At 48.5% G+C, this 14,759-nt stretch overlaps 1 protein-coding gene across 1 annotated transcript in view; it reads right to left on the bottom strand.

Moving 5' to 3' along the window:
* Positions 1-215: 215 nt before the first annotated feature.
* Positions 216-14,759, bottom strand: part of DCHS1 (dachsous cadherin-related 1) — a 99,782-nt gene continuing 85,238 nt past the window's right edge. The window contains exon 21 of the mRNA XM_075337718.1: positions 216-4,986. Coding sequence (XP_075193833.1) covers positions 2,381-4,986 — 2,606 coding nt within the window. The 3' untranslated portion in view covers positions 216-2,380. The remainder of the gene's footprint in view (positions 4,987-14,759) is intronic.

Below are 14,759 nucleotides of genomic sequence, written 5' to 3'. Positions count from 1 at the left end.
GGTCGGGTCATGCTGGGGGTTGTAGTTCTGTGTGTAGATTGTTATGTTCACGTCCAGCGGTCGGGTCATGCTGGAGGTTGTAGTTCTGTGTGTAGATTGTTATGTTCACGTCCAGCGGTCGGGTCATGCTGGGGGTTGTAGTTCTGTGTGTAGATTGTTATGTTCACGTCCAGCGGTCGGGTCATGCTGGGGGTTGTAGTTCTGTGTGTAGATTGTTATGTTCATGTCCAGCGGTCGGGTCATGCTGGAGGTTGTAGTTCTGTGTAGATTGTTATGTTCACGTCCAGCGGTCGGGTCATGCTGGGGGTTGTAGTTCTGTGTGTACATTGTTATGTTCACGTCCAGCGGTCGGGTCATGCTGGGGGTTGTAGTTCTGTGTGTAGATTGTTATGGTCACGTCCAGCGGTCGGGTCATGCTGGGGGTTGTAGTTCTGTGTGTAGATTGTTATGGTCGTGTCCAGCGGTCGGGTCATGCTGGAGGTTGTAGTTCTGTGTGTAGATTGTTATGTTCACGTCCAGCGGTCGGGTCATGCTGGGGGTTGTAGTTCTGTGTGTAGATTGTTATGTTCACGTCCAGCGGTCGGGTCATGCTGGGGGTTGTAGTTCTGTGTGTAGATTGTTATGTTCACGTCCAGCGGTCGGGTCATGCTGGAGGTTGTAGTTGTGCAGAAGCGATGTCAGAATGAGATTGTTAGCTGCATATTGTGGCCCCTCAGATTCGTCCCCCGTCAGTCTGTGGCTCGATTGAGTTTATGGGGAAAAGCTGACATGACGAATATCACAAATCTGAATACATTACCATCCCAGTTACCATGGACAACAACCCCCAACATCTCACTTCCTGTATAGATAACATATCCCAATTACAACCAATAGTCTCTGCCACATAAGACTTTGAAGTGCTGATGTAACATTCAATATACTTATATTAGATCCACCTTGTCACCAATCTCTTCACTACACTCTTCATTGAAGCAAACATTCCTTATCCCATCTTCTGTCCTAGGTCTCATCTCAGTCCAGAATCCTGTCTTAAGCCACATATGTGATCCAGAGTCCTGTCCTAGGCCACATATGTGAACCAGGGTCTTGTTCTCAATCTCATCTCAGTCCTGAGTCCTGTCTTAGGTCTCATCTCAGCCCAGAATCCTGCACTAGGCCACATAGGTGGTTCAGAGTCCTGTCGTAGGCCACATATGTGATCCAGAGTCCTGCTCTACGTCTTATCTCAGTCCAGAGTTCTGTCCTAGACAACATGTATGATCCAAAGTCCAGTCCTAGGCCACATACGTGGTCCATAGTCCTGTTGGGGGTCACATATGTGGTCCATCGTTGTGTCGTAAGTTACATATTTGGCCAAAGTTCTGTTTTAGGTCTCATTTTGGTTCAAAGTCATGTCAAATGTCTCATTAATGATCCAGAAACATGTCTAAAGTCGCATATGTGGTCCAGAATCTTGTCCTAAGTCACATATGTGGTCCATAGTCCTGTCTTAGATCATATATGTAATTCATAGTCCTCTCGTAGATGACATATGTGGTTCAGAGTTCTCTATTAGGTCTCATCTTGGCCCAAAGTCATGTCCAATGTCTAATTTATGGTCCAGAAACCTGTCTTAAGTCACATATGTGATCCAGAATTCTGTGCTGGGTTACATATGTGGTCCAGAGTCTTGTCCTAAATTACATATGTGGTCTAGAGATCTGTTCTAGGTCACATATGTGGTCCAGAGTCCTGTTCTAGGTCATCTATCAAGTCTACAGTCCTGTCCTAGGTCACATATGTAGTCCAGAGTCCTGTCCTAGGTAACATATGGGGTCCAGAACCCGGTCCTAGGTTATATCTGTGGTCCAAAGTCCTGTCCTAGGGCACATATCTGGTCCAGGGTTTTGTGGAGCCCTCATGACCTTCATTATATGTGAAAGTCTCATGATCCCGGTGTGGAGCCTGGATGTGTCACAGTCCTTGCAGATTGGATGCAGTTGCTGGTGAGCAGGTCCCGCCTGATATGTGAAAAATGCTGAAAAACAGAAATTAGCTGCCATTCTGGGGCAGGACTGCACGATGGTCAACATAATAGCTGAGTGGAGCATGGACACTACAAGTCTTTCTTCTTAAGCATATTGTCCCACGCTGCAGAGACATGAAGCTGCCTACCCCTGGTCAACAGAGGGAACCTCGAATGAATCTCATCATAGAGGGAATACCCATCGATTTGTCCTCAGATGTAACTAAGATGGATCTGTCTGAATCCTTTGCAATATTCACTTCATACTCTGCAGTCGTTAAACTTTTAGTCTCTTATCACAAGAAACTTTCTCACCAGTTCAGACTTTACTTTTTCCCATGTATCTGTATCCTCCATAGTTACTGATTTTTTTTAAATTCTTAGTTCCCCATCACCTGAAGGATCAAGAGTATGTTCTGTACTCAGGATGGAGGTGGATGGGCCCTGGGATATCCCAAATGGGGAGACGACGGGTGAGCGTGCTGCGAGAGGAGACAAAGATGGGGAGAAGCTGGGGGCTATAATCGATGAGGAAAGAGAAGCTTCATGGGTTATAGGAGAGCGGCGTAGGGATGAGAAATTAGGGAAGGTTCTGGCCACCGCAGGCTTCGGAGGCACGGTTTTAGCACCAGGATGAGCTACAGACGTGATGAGAGGAGGTGGATCGATACGAGGTTGAGGAATTGCTTTTGGTTTAGGCTGGAAGGGTTTTCTTAATGCTGACTCATCTTTGAGGCGAGCAATCTCCATGAAGACACTGGCCAATGGCTGAAATTGTGGACACCAGTTCAGCAAATAATCCCAGTTGTAGCTGCCACGTAATTCCTCATCACTAGCAACAATAGCTGTCAAAGATCCTTCTACAGATGGTTTGCCATCTTCAGGAAAAGAATAGTCCTTTGGGTGTGACATATTTAACCCACACCCCACCCCCATAAAAGCGCCTCCTCCCCCACTATCATCTCGATAGAGTGTTGTTTGTCCAGAACCCTTCTTGTTCTTGAACCATTGTCCACTGTCCATAGAGGGGTCACAGGAGATATCAGACAGCTGATCAGCATCTTGTTGTATCCCAGAATCTGGACCACGTGCAGAGATGTGCTCCTGCATAGAAGATGTAATGCTTGCCACACGTGGATATTCATTAATCATACGGATCTCATCATCTTCTGCAGCTTCGGCAGAGCCTCGGCCACTGGAGTGTGAGGGATCTAGAGATCCCCCTCTAGTGTAAGGTCCATCCACGGCAGAAGAGTCCATAGAGTAACCTGGAAGAGTTTGGTGATAAATTCGATCTCCGCTACCAAGTCCTGATTTATCATGACCCATCCTTTGCAGGGTGCTGCCTTGTAAACTGTCCAGTTGGGCATCAGTTTCTTCACTTTTTTTCTGCATTCCACGAGACCTGCAGACTACCAGAATAATAGCAACTGCAGCTAAAACCACGACAACTGCCAATGATGAAGCTACAGATACTATTAGCAGTAAATTCAGATCTGGGGCCAAACCAAAAGATGTGTGTGTAATGTCCACTGTCAGCTGAGCCATGGCCACCCGCGAGGATGGTAGAGGACTGTGGGCATGGACCTCTAGAGTCATTTCCCTGGTCTCTCTCTTGGAGCGTCCAGAGCGATGTCTCTGACCATCCACCTTCAAATACACCTGACCCGTTGTTTCATTAACGCCAAAGTAGGGTGACGGTTTAGAGAAGGAATACAGCACAACACCATCAGCCCCTTCATCCTCATCTGTGGCCTGGACTCGGCCGATAATCTGCCCTTTGTTAGCACCTTCTGGCACCTCAAAATTGAAGTATGGGGCGACAAATACAGGGTCATACTCATCTTCCCCGGTCACAAAGACTTGGACAGTGACCGTAGCGGAAAAGTTTCCTGCGTCTGTAGCTTTGATCACCATATTGAAGGTTTTGCTTCGCTCATAATCAAAGCTCTGCCGGGACAGAAGTTCTCCTGAAGTCCGATTCACAGAAAATACATCTCTCCCAGTAATAAGTCCGGGCTCCGTGGCTGGAAGCTCCACTACTGTATACAACAACTGGCCAAACATTCCTGTGTCCAGGTCAATGGCGTGAATAATGGTGAGTAAGGTGTTTGCTGGCTGGTTTTCCCTAATACTGGTGGTCAGAATTTGTACTGGAAAGTAAGGCTTGTTGTCATTGATGTCACGAACTTCCACAGTCACAGGAGCAAGTGCAAAATTTACCAGGCCGCTGTTGCCATCAAAAGCTAGGACTACTAAGGTATGCATGGCCTGCCGCTCCCTGTCCAACTGACGCACCAGCCTAATGGCGCCAGTCGCCTCATTGATCTGAAAGAGTCGACTCTCGTCCCCAGATGTGATTCTGTAATGCACCACACCATTTTGTCCAGAGTCGGAATCTTGTGCCAATACCCGCAGCACCTCGGAGCCAACTGGCGCAGCCTCACTAAGAAGGACACTGTAGTCTGGCCGCGGAAACACTGGAGGGTTATCATTTACATCCAGGACAGTGATGAGTACATGGACTGAGTGACTTCTCTGGGGAACACCTCTATCCGATGCCCCTAGGGTAAGATTATAAGAATGAGTGCTCTCAAAATCTAGAGGATCTGTTATGATGATAGAACCAATCTGCTGATATTGTCCATTCCAGTAGTGTAGTCCACTCTGTACCTGGAACACATTACCCACGTTCCCGCTTAGTATGGTGTAATCCAGGACTGAATTCTCTGGAGTCAAGTCGGCATCCGTGGCCTCTAATATCAGGATGGTACTACCGAGCGGCAAGTCCTCGGGTACGGCAGCCGTGTACTGTGCCTGAGGGAACGTGGGCACATTATCATTAATATCCAGAACTAGGATCTGCACTGTAACGAGAGAAGCCAGACTTGGAGAACCTTGATCTCGAGCCTCAACGAGCACATCCACCAGAGGCCGCGATGTGTCCAGCTCCATCAGTTGCTTCGTGAAGAGGGTGCCTGAAATGGAGAAAAAGGAACAGTTACTGACCAGACCGAAAACCAAAACCAGAGGGAAGAAATGCCGGGAAAGTCAATGAGATTGGCCATGTGTCACAGGAAAGTGAGTGGTCTTGTGGCCACCAAAACCCACACCCAGTACAATCATGCAAGTACACCCCAGGGTGAGTACATGAAACATATGAGGACATAGTCATATCTACCGATCAGTCACACAGAACTAAAAGGCATGGAAGTGACCAAGAATACGCTGACGGCACAGTAATTTATTACCCACATCTGATATAAGTGCCCCTAATCTTAGGTTTTGAGCTCTTTGGGGAACACAACTTCCAGCAGTCTCCATGAAGAATGTTTGCAGCTGTCATGTCTGAGAGAATTAGTGGTGCGCTCCCCATCATCTACAGTACAGGGTACTTTACACGCTGCGATATTGGTACTGATATCACTAGCGAGCGTACCCGCCCCCGTCGGTTGTGCGTCACGGGCAAATCGCTCCCTGTGGCGCACTCTGGCTGGCGATCCGCCTACTTTCTAAGGGGGCGGTTCGTGCGGCGTCACAGCGACATCACACGGCAGCCATCCAATAGCAGAGGAGGGGCGGAGATGAGCGGCTGGAACATGCCGCCCACCTCCTTCCTTCCGCATTGCCGGTGAACGGATGTAAGGAGATGATCATCGCTCCTGCGGTGTCACACACAGCGATATATGCTGCTGCAGGAACGAGGAACAACATCGCTACTGACTAGACAACGATTTTTGGTAAATGAACGACCTCTCATATACCAACGATTTTTGTCTCTTTTGCGATTGTTTAAGGTCGCTCCTGGCTGTCTGACGCTGCGATGTCGCTAACGGCGCTGGATGTGCGTCACAAACACCGTGACCCCGACGCTATATCGTTAGTGATGTCGCAGCGTGTAAATGGCCCTTCAGTGCGCCTCCATGAATTGTAGATCTGAGCTGGGACTTTCAGGTTACTTCTATTTTTTCTTCAGCCAACTCTAAATGAGAGCTATAGTCATGTAATCTTGACCTGAGGTTCTTCTTTTGATTGACGGAGGCACATTTAGGCTACATGCACACGCTGCGTTTTTTGCTGCGTTTTTGGCTGCAGTTTTTCTTGTCAGAACTTTCAGACATTTGACTTCCCAGCAAAGTCTATGAGAAGTCAGATTTGCTGCGCACATTGCAGTTTGTCAGCGTTTTGTCAAAAGTTTGTGACAAAAGATGCAGCATGTTCATTCTCCCTGCATTTTTGTCAACATTTGTCACAAAAACGCATGTTGTGAAAACCACACGAAAAATACACTAAAAGCGCACCGAAAACGCACCTACAATTACAAGCATTTCTTGTGACATTTGCAGGCTCTCTCTGACAATATGCAGTTTTGGCTGCAGTTTTGGCTGCATTTTGTGAACACAAAAATATGCAGCGTGCGCATGTAGCCTTATTCACAGCCACTTCTGGCACATTGACCTCCCCAGCCAGAACATCTCCACTGCTTTACACAGCAGGAGTTGGATTTCTAATAATATGCTGGTTCTCATATATCTTCAGGTCTTATGCTCTAATACAGGACTGAGCAAAAGTCTTAAGGCCACTTTACACGCTGGGATATCGGTACCGATATCGCTAGCGTGGGTACCCGCCCCCATCGGTTGTGCAACACGGGCAAATCGCTGCCCGTGGCACACAACATCGCCCGGACCCGTCACACTACTTACCTGCCCTGCGACGTCGCTGTCACCGGCGAACCGCCTCCTTTCTAAGGGGGCAGTCCATGCGGCGTCACAGCGACGTCACTAAGCGGCAGCCCAATCAAAGCGGAGGGGCGGAGATGAGCGGGACGTAACATCCCGCCCACCTTCTTCCTTCCGCATTGCGGGTGGTGGCAGGTAAGGTGAGGTTCCTCGTTCCTGCGGCGTCACACGGAGCGATGTGTGCTGCCGCAGGAGCGACGAATTACATCGTACACGCTGCAGCAGCGATATTTGAGAAGGGACCCCATGTCACCGATGAGCGATTTTGAACGTTTTTGCGACAATTAAAAATCGCTCATAGGTGTCACACGCAACGACACCGCTAATGCAGCCGGATGTGCGTCACAAATTCCGTGACCCCAACGACATCCCACATTAGCGATGTCGTAGTGTGTAAAGCAGCCTTAAGACAGCTATAGAAAAAATAAGATGCTTTTGTTACACACAAGTCCTAGATCTGAACATTGCTCCATCCACCAGTCCGCTAAATTTTGCTGTGCTCCACGTTGTGCTCTGCAGGTGGCCTGGCGAGTTCCTGATGGTGACTCCTCTGTATTTGCTCCTTGTGGTGACCCCTCTGTATTTGCCCCTTGTGGTGACTCCTCTGTATTTGCTCCTTGTGGTGACCCCTCTGTATTTCCTCCTTGTGGTGACTCCTCTGTATTTGCCCCTTGTGGTGACTCCTCTGTATTTGCTCCTTGTGGTGACCCCTCTGTATTTCCTCCTTGTGGTGACTCCTCTGTATTTGCTCCTTGTGGTGATTCCTCTGTATTTGCACCTTGTGGTGACCCCTCTGTATTTGCACCTTGTGGTGACCCCTCTGTATTTGCACCTTGTGGTGACCCCTCTGTATTTGCTCCTTGTGGTGACTCCTCTGTATTTGCTCCTTGTGGTGTCTCCTCTGTATTTGCTCCTTGTGGTGACTCCTCTGTATTTGCTCCTTGTGGTGTCTCCTCTGTATTTGCCCCTTGTGGTGACGCCTCTGTATTTCCTCCTTGTGGTGTCTCCTCTGTATTTGCCCCTTGTGGTGACGCCTCTGTATTTCCTCCTTGTGGTGACTCCTCTGTATTTGCTCCTTGTGGTGACTCCTCTGTATTTGCTCTTTGTGGTGACTCCTCTGTATTTGCTCCTTGTGGTGACCCCTCTGTATTTGCTCCTTGTGGTGACCCCTCTGTATTTGCTCCTTGTGGTGACTCCTCTGTATTTGCTCCTTGTGGTGACCCCTCTGTATTTGCTCCTTGTGGTGACCCCTCTGTATTTGCTCCTTGTGGTGACTCCTCTGTATTTGCTCCTTGTGGTGACTCCTCTGTATTTGCACCTTGTGGTGACTCCTCTGTATTTGCTCCTTGTGGTGACGCCTCTGTATTTGCTCCTTGTGGTGACTCCTCTGTATTTGCTCCTTGTGGTGACTCCTCTGTATTTGCTCCTTGTGGTGACCCCTCTGTATTTGCTCCTTGTGGTGACCCCTCTGTATTTGCTCCTTGTGGTGACTCCTCGCTATTTGCTCCTTGTGGTGACCCCTCTGTATTTGCCCCTTGTGGTGACTCCTCTGTATTTGCTCCTTGTGGTGACCCCTCTGTATTTGCTCCTTGTGGTGACCCCTCTGTATTTGCTCCTTGTGGTGTCTCCTCTGTATTTGCACCTTGTGGTGACTCCTCTGTATTTGCTCCTTGTGGTGACTCCTCTGTATTTGCTGCTTGTGGTGACCCCTCTGTATTTGCTCCTTGTGGTGACTCCTCTGTATTTGCTCCTTGTGGTGACTCCTCTGTATTTGCTCCTTGTGGTGACTCCTCTGTATTTGGTCCTTGTGGTGACCCCTCTGTATTTGCTCCTTGTGGTGTCTCCTCTGTATTTGCTCCTTGTGGGGACTCCTCTGTATTTGCTCCTTGTGGTGACCCCTCTGTATTTGCTCCTTGTGGTGACTCCTCTGTATTTGCTCCTTGTGGTGACTCCTCTGTATTTGCTCCTTGTGGTGACTCCTCTGTATTTGCTCCTTGTGGTGACTCCTCTGTATTTGGTCCTTGTGGTGACCCCTCTGTATTTGCTCCTTGTGGTGTCTCCTCTGTATTTGCTCCTTGTGGTGACTCCTCTGTATTTGCTCCTTGTGGTGACTCCTCTGTATTTGCTCCTTGTGGTGACTCCTCTGTATTTGGTCCTTGTGGTGACTCCTCTGTATTTGCTCCTTGTGGTGACTCCTCTGTATTTGGTCCTTGTGGTGACCCCTCTGTATTTGCTCCTTGTGGTGTCTCCTCTGTATTTGCTCCTTGTGGGGACTCCTCTGTATTTGCTCCTTGTGGTGACCCCTCTGTATTTGCTCCTTGTGGTGACTCCTCTGTATTTGCTCCTTGTGGTGACTCCTCTGTATTTGCTCCTTGTGGTGACTCCTCTGTATTTGCTCCTTGTGGTGACTCCTCTGTATTTGGTCCTTGTGGTGACCCCTCTGTATTTGCTCCTTGTGGTGTCTCCTCTGTATTTGCTCCTTGTGGTGACTCCTCTGTATTTGCTCCTTGTGGTGACTCCTCTGTATTTGCTCCTTGTGGTGACCCCTCTGTATTTGCACCTTGTGGTGTCTCCTCTGTATTTGCTCCTTGTGGTGTCTCCTCTGTATTTGCACCTTGTGGTGACTCTTCTGTATTTGCATCTTGTGGTGACTCCTCTGTATTTTCTCCTTGTGGTGACCCCTCTGTATTTGCTCCTTGTGGTGACTCCTCTGTATTTCCTCCTTGTGGTGACTCCTCTGTATTTGCTCCTTGTGGTGTCTCCTCTGTATTTGCTCCTTGTGGTGACCCCTCTGTATTTGCTCCTTGTGGTGATTCCTCTGTATTTGCTCCTTGTGGTGACCCCTCTGTATTTGCTCCTTGTGGTGACTCCTCTGTATTTGCCTCTTGTGGTGACTCCTCTGTATTTGCTCCTTGTGGTGACTCCTCTGTATTTGCACCTTGTGGTGACTCCTCTGTATTTCCTCCTTGTGGTGACTCCTCTGTATTTCCTCCTTGTGGTGACTCCTCTGAATTTGCTCCTTGTGGTGTCTCCTCTGTATTTGCTCCTTGTGGTGTCTCCTCTGTATTTGCTCCTTGTGGTGACTCCTCTGTATTTCCTCCTTGTGGTGTCCCCTCTGTATTTCCTCCTTGTGGTGACCCCTCTGTATTTCCTCCTTGTGGTGACCCCTCTGTATTTGCCCCTTGTGGTGACCCCTCTGTATTTCCTCCTTGTGGTGACCCCTCTGTATTTCCTCCTTGTGGTGACCCCTCTGTATTTGCTCCTTGTGGCGACTCCTCTGTATTTGCTCCTTGTGGTGTCTCCTCTGTATTTGCTCCTTGTGGTGACTCCTCTGTATTTGCTCTTTGTGGTGACTCCTCTGTATTTGCTCCTTGTGGTGACCCCTCTGTATTTGCTCCTTGTGGTGACCCCTCTGTATTTGCTCCTTGTGGTGACTCCTCTGTATTTGCTCCTTGTGGTGACTCCTCTGTATTTGCTCCTTGTGGTGACCCCTCTGTATTTGCTCCTTGTGGTGACTCCTCTGTATTTGCTCCTTGTGGTGACTCCTCTGTATTTGGTCCTTGTGGTGACTCCTCTGTATTTGGTCCTTGTGGTGACCCCTCTGTATTTGCTCCTTGTGGTGACTCCTCTGTATTTGCTCCTTGTGGTGACTCCTCTGTATTTGCTCCTTGTGGTGACTCCTCTGTATTTGCACCTTGTGGTGTCTCCTCTGTATTTGCTCCTTGTGGTGTCTCCTCTGTATTTGCACCTTGTGGTGACTCTTCTGTATTTGCATCTTGTGGTGACTCCTCTGTATTTTCTCCTTGTGGTGACCCCTCTGTATTTGCACCTTGTGGTGACTCTTCTGTATTTGCATCTTGTGGTGACTCCTCTGTATTTTCTCCTTGTGGTGACTCCTCTGTATTTGCACCTTGTGGTGACTCTTCTGTATTTGCACCTTGTGGTGACTCTTCTGTATTTGCACCTTGTGGTGTCTCCTCTGTATTTGCTCCTTGTGGTGTCTCCTCTGTATTTGCACCTTGTGGTGATTCCTCTGTATTTGCTGCTTGATGTGACCCCTCTGTATTTGCTCCTTGTGGTGACTCCTCGATATTTGCACCTTGTGGTGTCTCCTCTGTATTTGCTCCTTGTGGTGTCTCCTCTGTATTTGCTCCTTGTGGTGACTCCCCTGTATTTGCTCCTTGTGGTGACCCCTCTGTATTTGCTCCTTGTGGTGACTCCTCTGTATTTCCTCCTTGTGGTGACTCCTCTGTATTTGCTCCTTGTGGTGTCTCCTCTGTATTTGCACCTTGTGGTGTCCCCTCTGTATTTGCACCTTGTGGTGACTCCTCTGTATTTGCACCTTGTGGTGACTCCTCTGTATTTGCACCTTGTGGTGACTCCTCTGTATTTGCTCCTTGTATTTGCTCCTTGTGGTGTCCCCTCTGTATTTGCTCCTTGTGGTGACTCCTCTGTATTTGCTCCTTGTGGTGACCCCTCTGTATTTGCTCCTTGTGGTGACCCCTCTGTATTTGCTCCTTGTGGTGACTCCTCTGTATTTGCTCCTTGTGGTGACTCCTCTGTATTTGCTCCTTGTGGTGACTCCTCTGTATTTGCTCCTTGTGGTGTCTCCTTTGTATTTGCTCCTTGTGGTGTCTCTTCTGTATTTGCTCCTTGCGGTGACTCCTCTGTATTTCCTCCTTGTGGTGACCCCTCTGTATTTACTCCTTGTGGTGACTCCTCTGTATTTGTTCCTTGTGGTGTCCCCTCTGTATTTGCTCCTTGTGGTGACTCCTCTGTATTTGCACCTTGTGGTGACTCTTCTGTATTTGCACCTTGTGGTGACTCTTCTGTATTTGCACCTTGTGGTGTCTCCTCTGTATTTGCTCCTTGTGGTGTCTCCTCTGTATTTGCACCTTGTGGTGATTCCTCTGTATTTGCTGCTTGATGTGACCCCTCTGTATTTGCTCCTTGTGGTGACTCCTCGATATTTGCACCTTGTGGTGTCTCCTCTGTATTTGCTCCTTGTGGTGTCTCCTCTGTATTTGCTCCTTGTGGTGACTCCTCTGTATTTGCTCCTTGTGGTGACCCCTCTGTATTTGCTCCTTGTGGTGACTCCTCTGTATTTCCTCCTTGTGGTGACTCCTCTGTATTTGCTCCTTGTGGTGTCTCCTCTGTATTTGCACCTTGTGGTGTCCCCTCTGTATTTGCACCTTGTGGTGACTCCTCTGTATTTGCACCTTGTGGTGACTCCTCTGTATTTGCACCTTGTGGTGACTCCTCTGTATTTGCTCCTTGTATTTGCTCCTTGTGGTGTCCCCTCTGTATTTGCTCCTTGTGGTGACTCCTCTGTATTTGCTCCTTGTGGTGACCCCTCTGTATTTGCTCCTTGTGGTGACTCCTCTGTATTTGCTCCTTGTGGTGACTCCTCTGTATTTGCTCCTTGTGGTGACTCCTCTGTATTTGCTCCTTGTGGTGTCTCCTTTGTATTTGCTCCTTGTGGTGTCTCTTCTGTATTTGCTCCTTGCGGTGACTCCTCTGTATTTCCTCCTTGTGGTGACCCCTCTGTATTTACTCCTTGTGGTGACTCCTCTGTATTTGTTCCTTGTGGTGTCCCCTCTGTATTTGCTCCTTGTGGTGACTCCTCTGTATTTGCTCCTTGTGGTGACTCCTCTGTATTTGCTCCTTGTGGTGACTCCTCTGTATTTGCTCCTTGTGGTGACTCCTCTGTATTTGCACCTTGTGGTGTCTCCTCTGTATTTGCTCCTTGTGGTGTCTCCTCTGTATTTGCACCTTGTGGTGACTCTTCTGTATTTGCATCTTGTGGTGACTCCTCTGTATTTTCTCCTTGTGGTGACCCCTCTGTATTTGCACCTTGTGGTGACTCTTCTGTATTTGCATCTTGTGGTGACTCCTCTGTATTTTCTCCTTGTGGTGACTCCTCTGTATTTGCACCTTGTGGTGACTCTTCTGTATTTGCACCTTGTGGTGACTCTTCTGTATTTGCACCTTGTGGTGTCTCCTCTGTATTTGCTCCTTGTGGTGTCTCCTCTGTATTTGCACCTTGTGGTGATTCCTCTGTATTTGCTGCTTGATGTGACCCCTCTGTATTTGCTCCTTGTGGTGACTCCTCGATATTTGCACCTTGTGGTGTCTCCTCTGTATTTGCTCCTTGTGGTGTCTCCTCTGTATTTGCTCCTTGTGGTGACTCCTCTGTATTTGCTCCTTGTGGTGACCCCTCTGTATTTGCTCCTTGTGGTGACTCCTCTGTATTTCCTCCTTGTGGTGACTCCTCTGTATTTGCTCCTTGTGGTGTCTCCTCTGTATTTGCACCTTGTGGTGTCCCCTCTGTATTTGCACCTTGTGGTGACTCCTCTGTATTTGCACCTTGTGGTGACTCCTCTGTATTTGCACCTTGTGGTGACTCCTCTGTATTTGCTCCTTGTATTTGCTCCTTGTGGTGTCCCCTCTGTATTTGCTCCTTGTGGTGTCTCCTTTGTATTTGCTCCTTGTGGTGTCTCTTCTGTATTTGCTCCTTGCGGTGACTCCTCTGTATTTCCTCCTTGTGGTGACCCCTCTGTATTTACTCCTTGTGGTGACTCCTCTGTATTTGTTCCTTGTGGTGTCCCCTCTGTATTTGCACCTTGTGGTGACTCCTCTGTATTTGCACCTTGTCGTGACTCCTCTGTATTTGCACCTTGTGGTGACTCCTCTGTATTTGCTCCTTGTGGTGACTCCTCTATATTTGCACCTTGTGGTGTCTCCTCTGTATTTCCTCCTTGTGGTGTCTCCTCTGTATTTGCTCCTTGTGGTGACCCCTCTGTATTTCCTCCTTGTGGTGACCCCTCTGTATTTGCTCTTTGTGGTGACTCCTCTGTATTTGCTCCTTGTGGTGTCTCCTCTGTATTTGCTCCTTGTGGTGACCCCTCTGTATTTGCTCCTTGTGGTGACCCCTCTGTATTTGCTCCTTGTGGTGACTCCTCTGTATTTGCTCCTTGTGGTGACCCCTCTGTATTTGCTCCTTGTGGTGTCTCCTCTGTATTTGCTCCTTGTGGTGTCTCCTCTGTATTTGCTCCTTGTGGTGACTCCTCTGTATTTGCACTTTGTGGTGACTCCTCTGTATTTGCTCCTTGTGGTGACCCCTCTGTATTTGCTCTTTGTGGTGACTCCTCTGTATTTGCTCCTTGTGGTGACTCCTCTGTATTTGGTCCTTGTGGTGACCCCTCTGTATTTGCTCCTTGTGGTGACTCCTCTGTATTTGCTCCTTGTGGTGACCCCTCTGTATTTGCACCTTGTGGTGTCCCCTCTGTATTTGCTCCTTGTGGTGACTCCTCTGTATTTGCACCTTGTGGTGTCCCCTCTGTATTTGCTCCTTGTGGTGACTCCTCTGTATGTCTTCCTTGTGGTGTCTCCTCTGTATTTGCTCCTTGTGGTGACTCCTCTGTATTTCCTCCTTGTGGTGATTCCTCTGTATTTGCTCCTTGTGGTGACCCCTCTGTATTTGCACCTTGTGGTGTCCCCTCTGTATTTGCTCCTTGTGGTGACTCCTCTGTATTTCCTCCTTGTGGTGTCTCCTCTGTATTTGCTCCTTGTGGTGACTCCTCTGTATTTCCTCCTTGTGGTGACTCCTCTGTATTTCCTCCTTGTGGTGTCTCCTCTGTATTTGCACCTTGTGGTGACCCCTCTGTATTTGCACCTTGTGGTGTCCCCTCTGTATTTGCTCCTTGTGGTGACTCCTCTGTATTTCCTCCTTGTGGTGACTCCTCTGTATTTCCTCCTTGTGGTGTCTCCTCTGTATTTGCTCCTTGTGGTGACCCCTCTGTATTTGCACCTTGTGGTGTCCCCTCTGTATTTGCTCCTTGTGGTGACTCCTCTGTATTTCCTCCTTGTGGTGACCCCTCTGTATTTGCTCCTTGTGGTGACTCCTCTGTATTTCCTCCTTGTGGTGACTCCTCTGTATTTCCTCCTTGTGGTGTCTCCTCTGTATTTGCACCTTGTGGTGTCCCCTCTGTATTTGCTCCTTGTGGTGT

Source organism: Anomaloglossus baeobatrachus, chromosome 2 (assembly GCF_048569485.1).
Source record: "Anomaloglossus baeobatrachus isolate aAnoBae1 chromosome 2, aAnoBae1.hap1, whole genome shotgun sequence".
NCBI classification, from domain to species: Eukaryota; Metazoa; Chordata; class Amphibia; order Anura; family Aromobatidae; genus Anomaloglossus; species Anomaloglossus baeobatrachus.
Note: the sequence above shows the minus strand (reverse complement) of the source record. Positions and strands in the feature narration are given on the sequence as shown.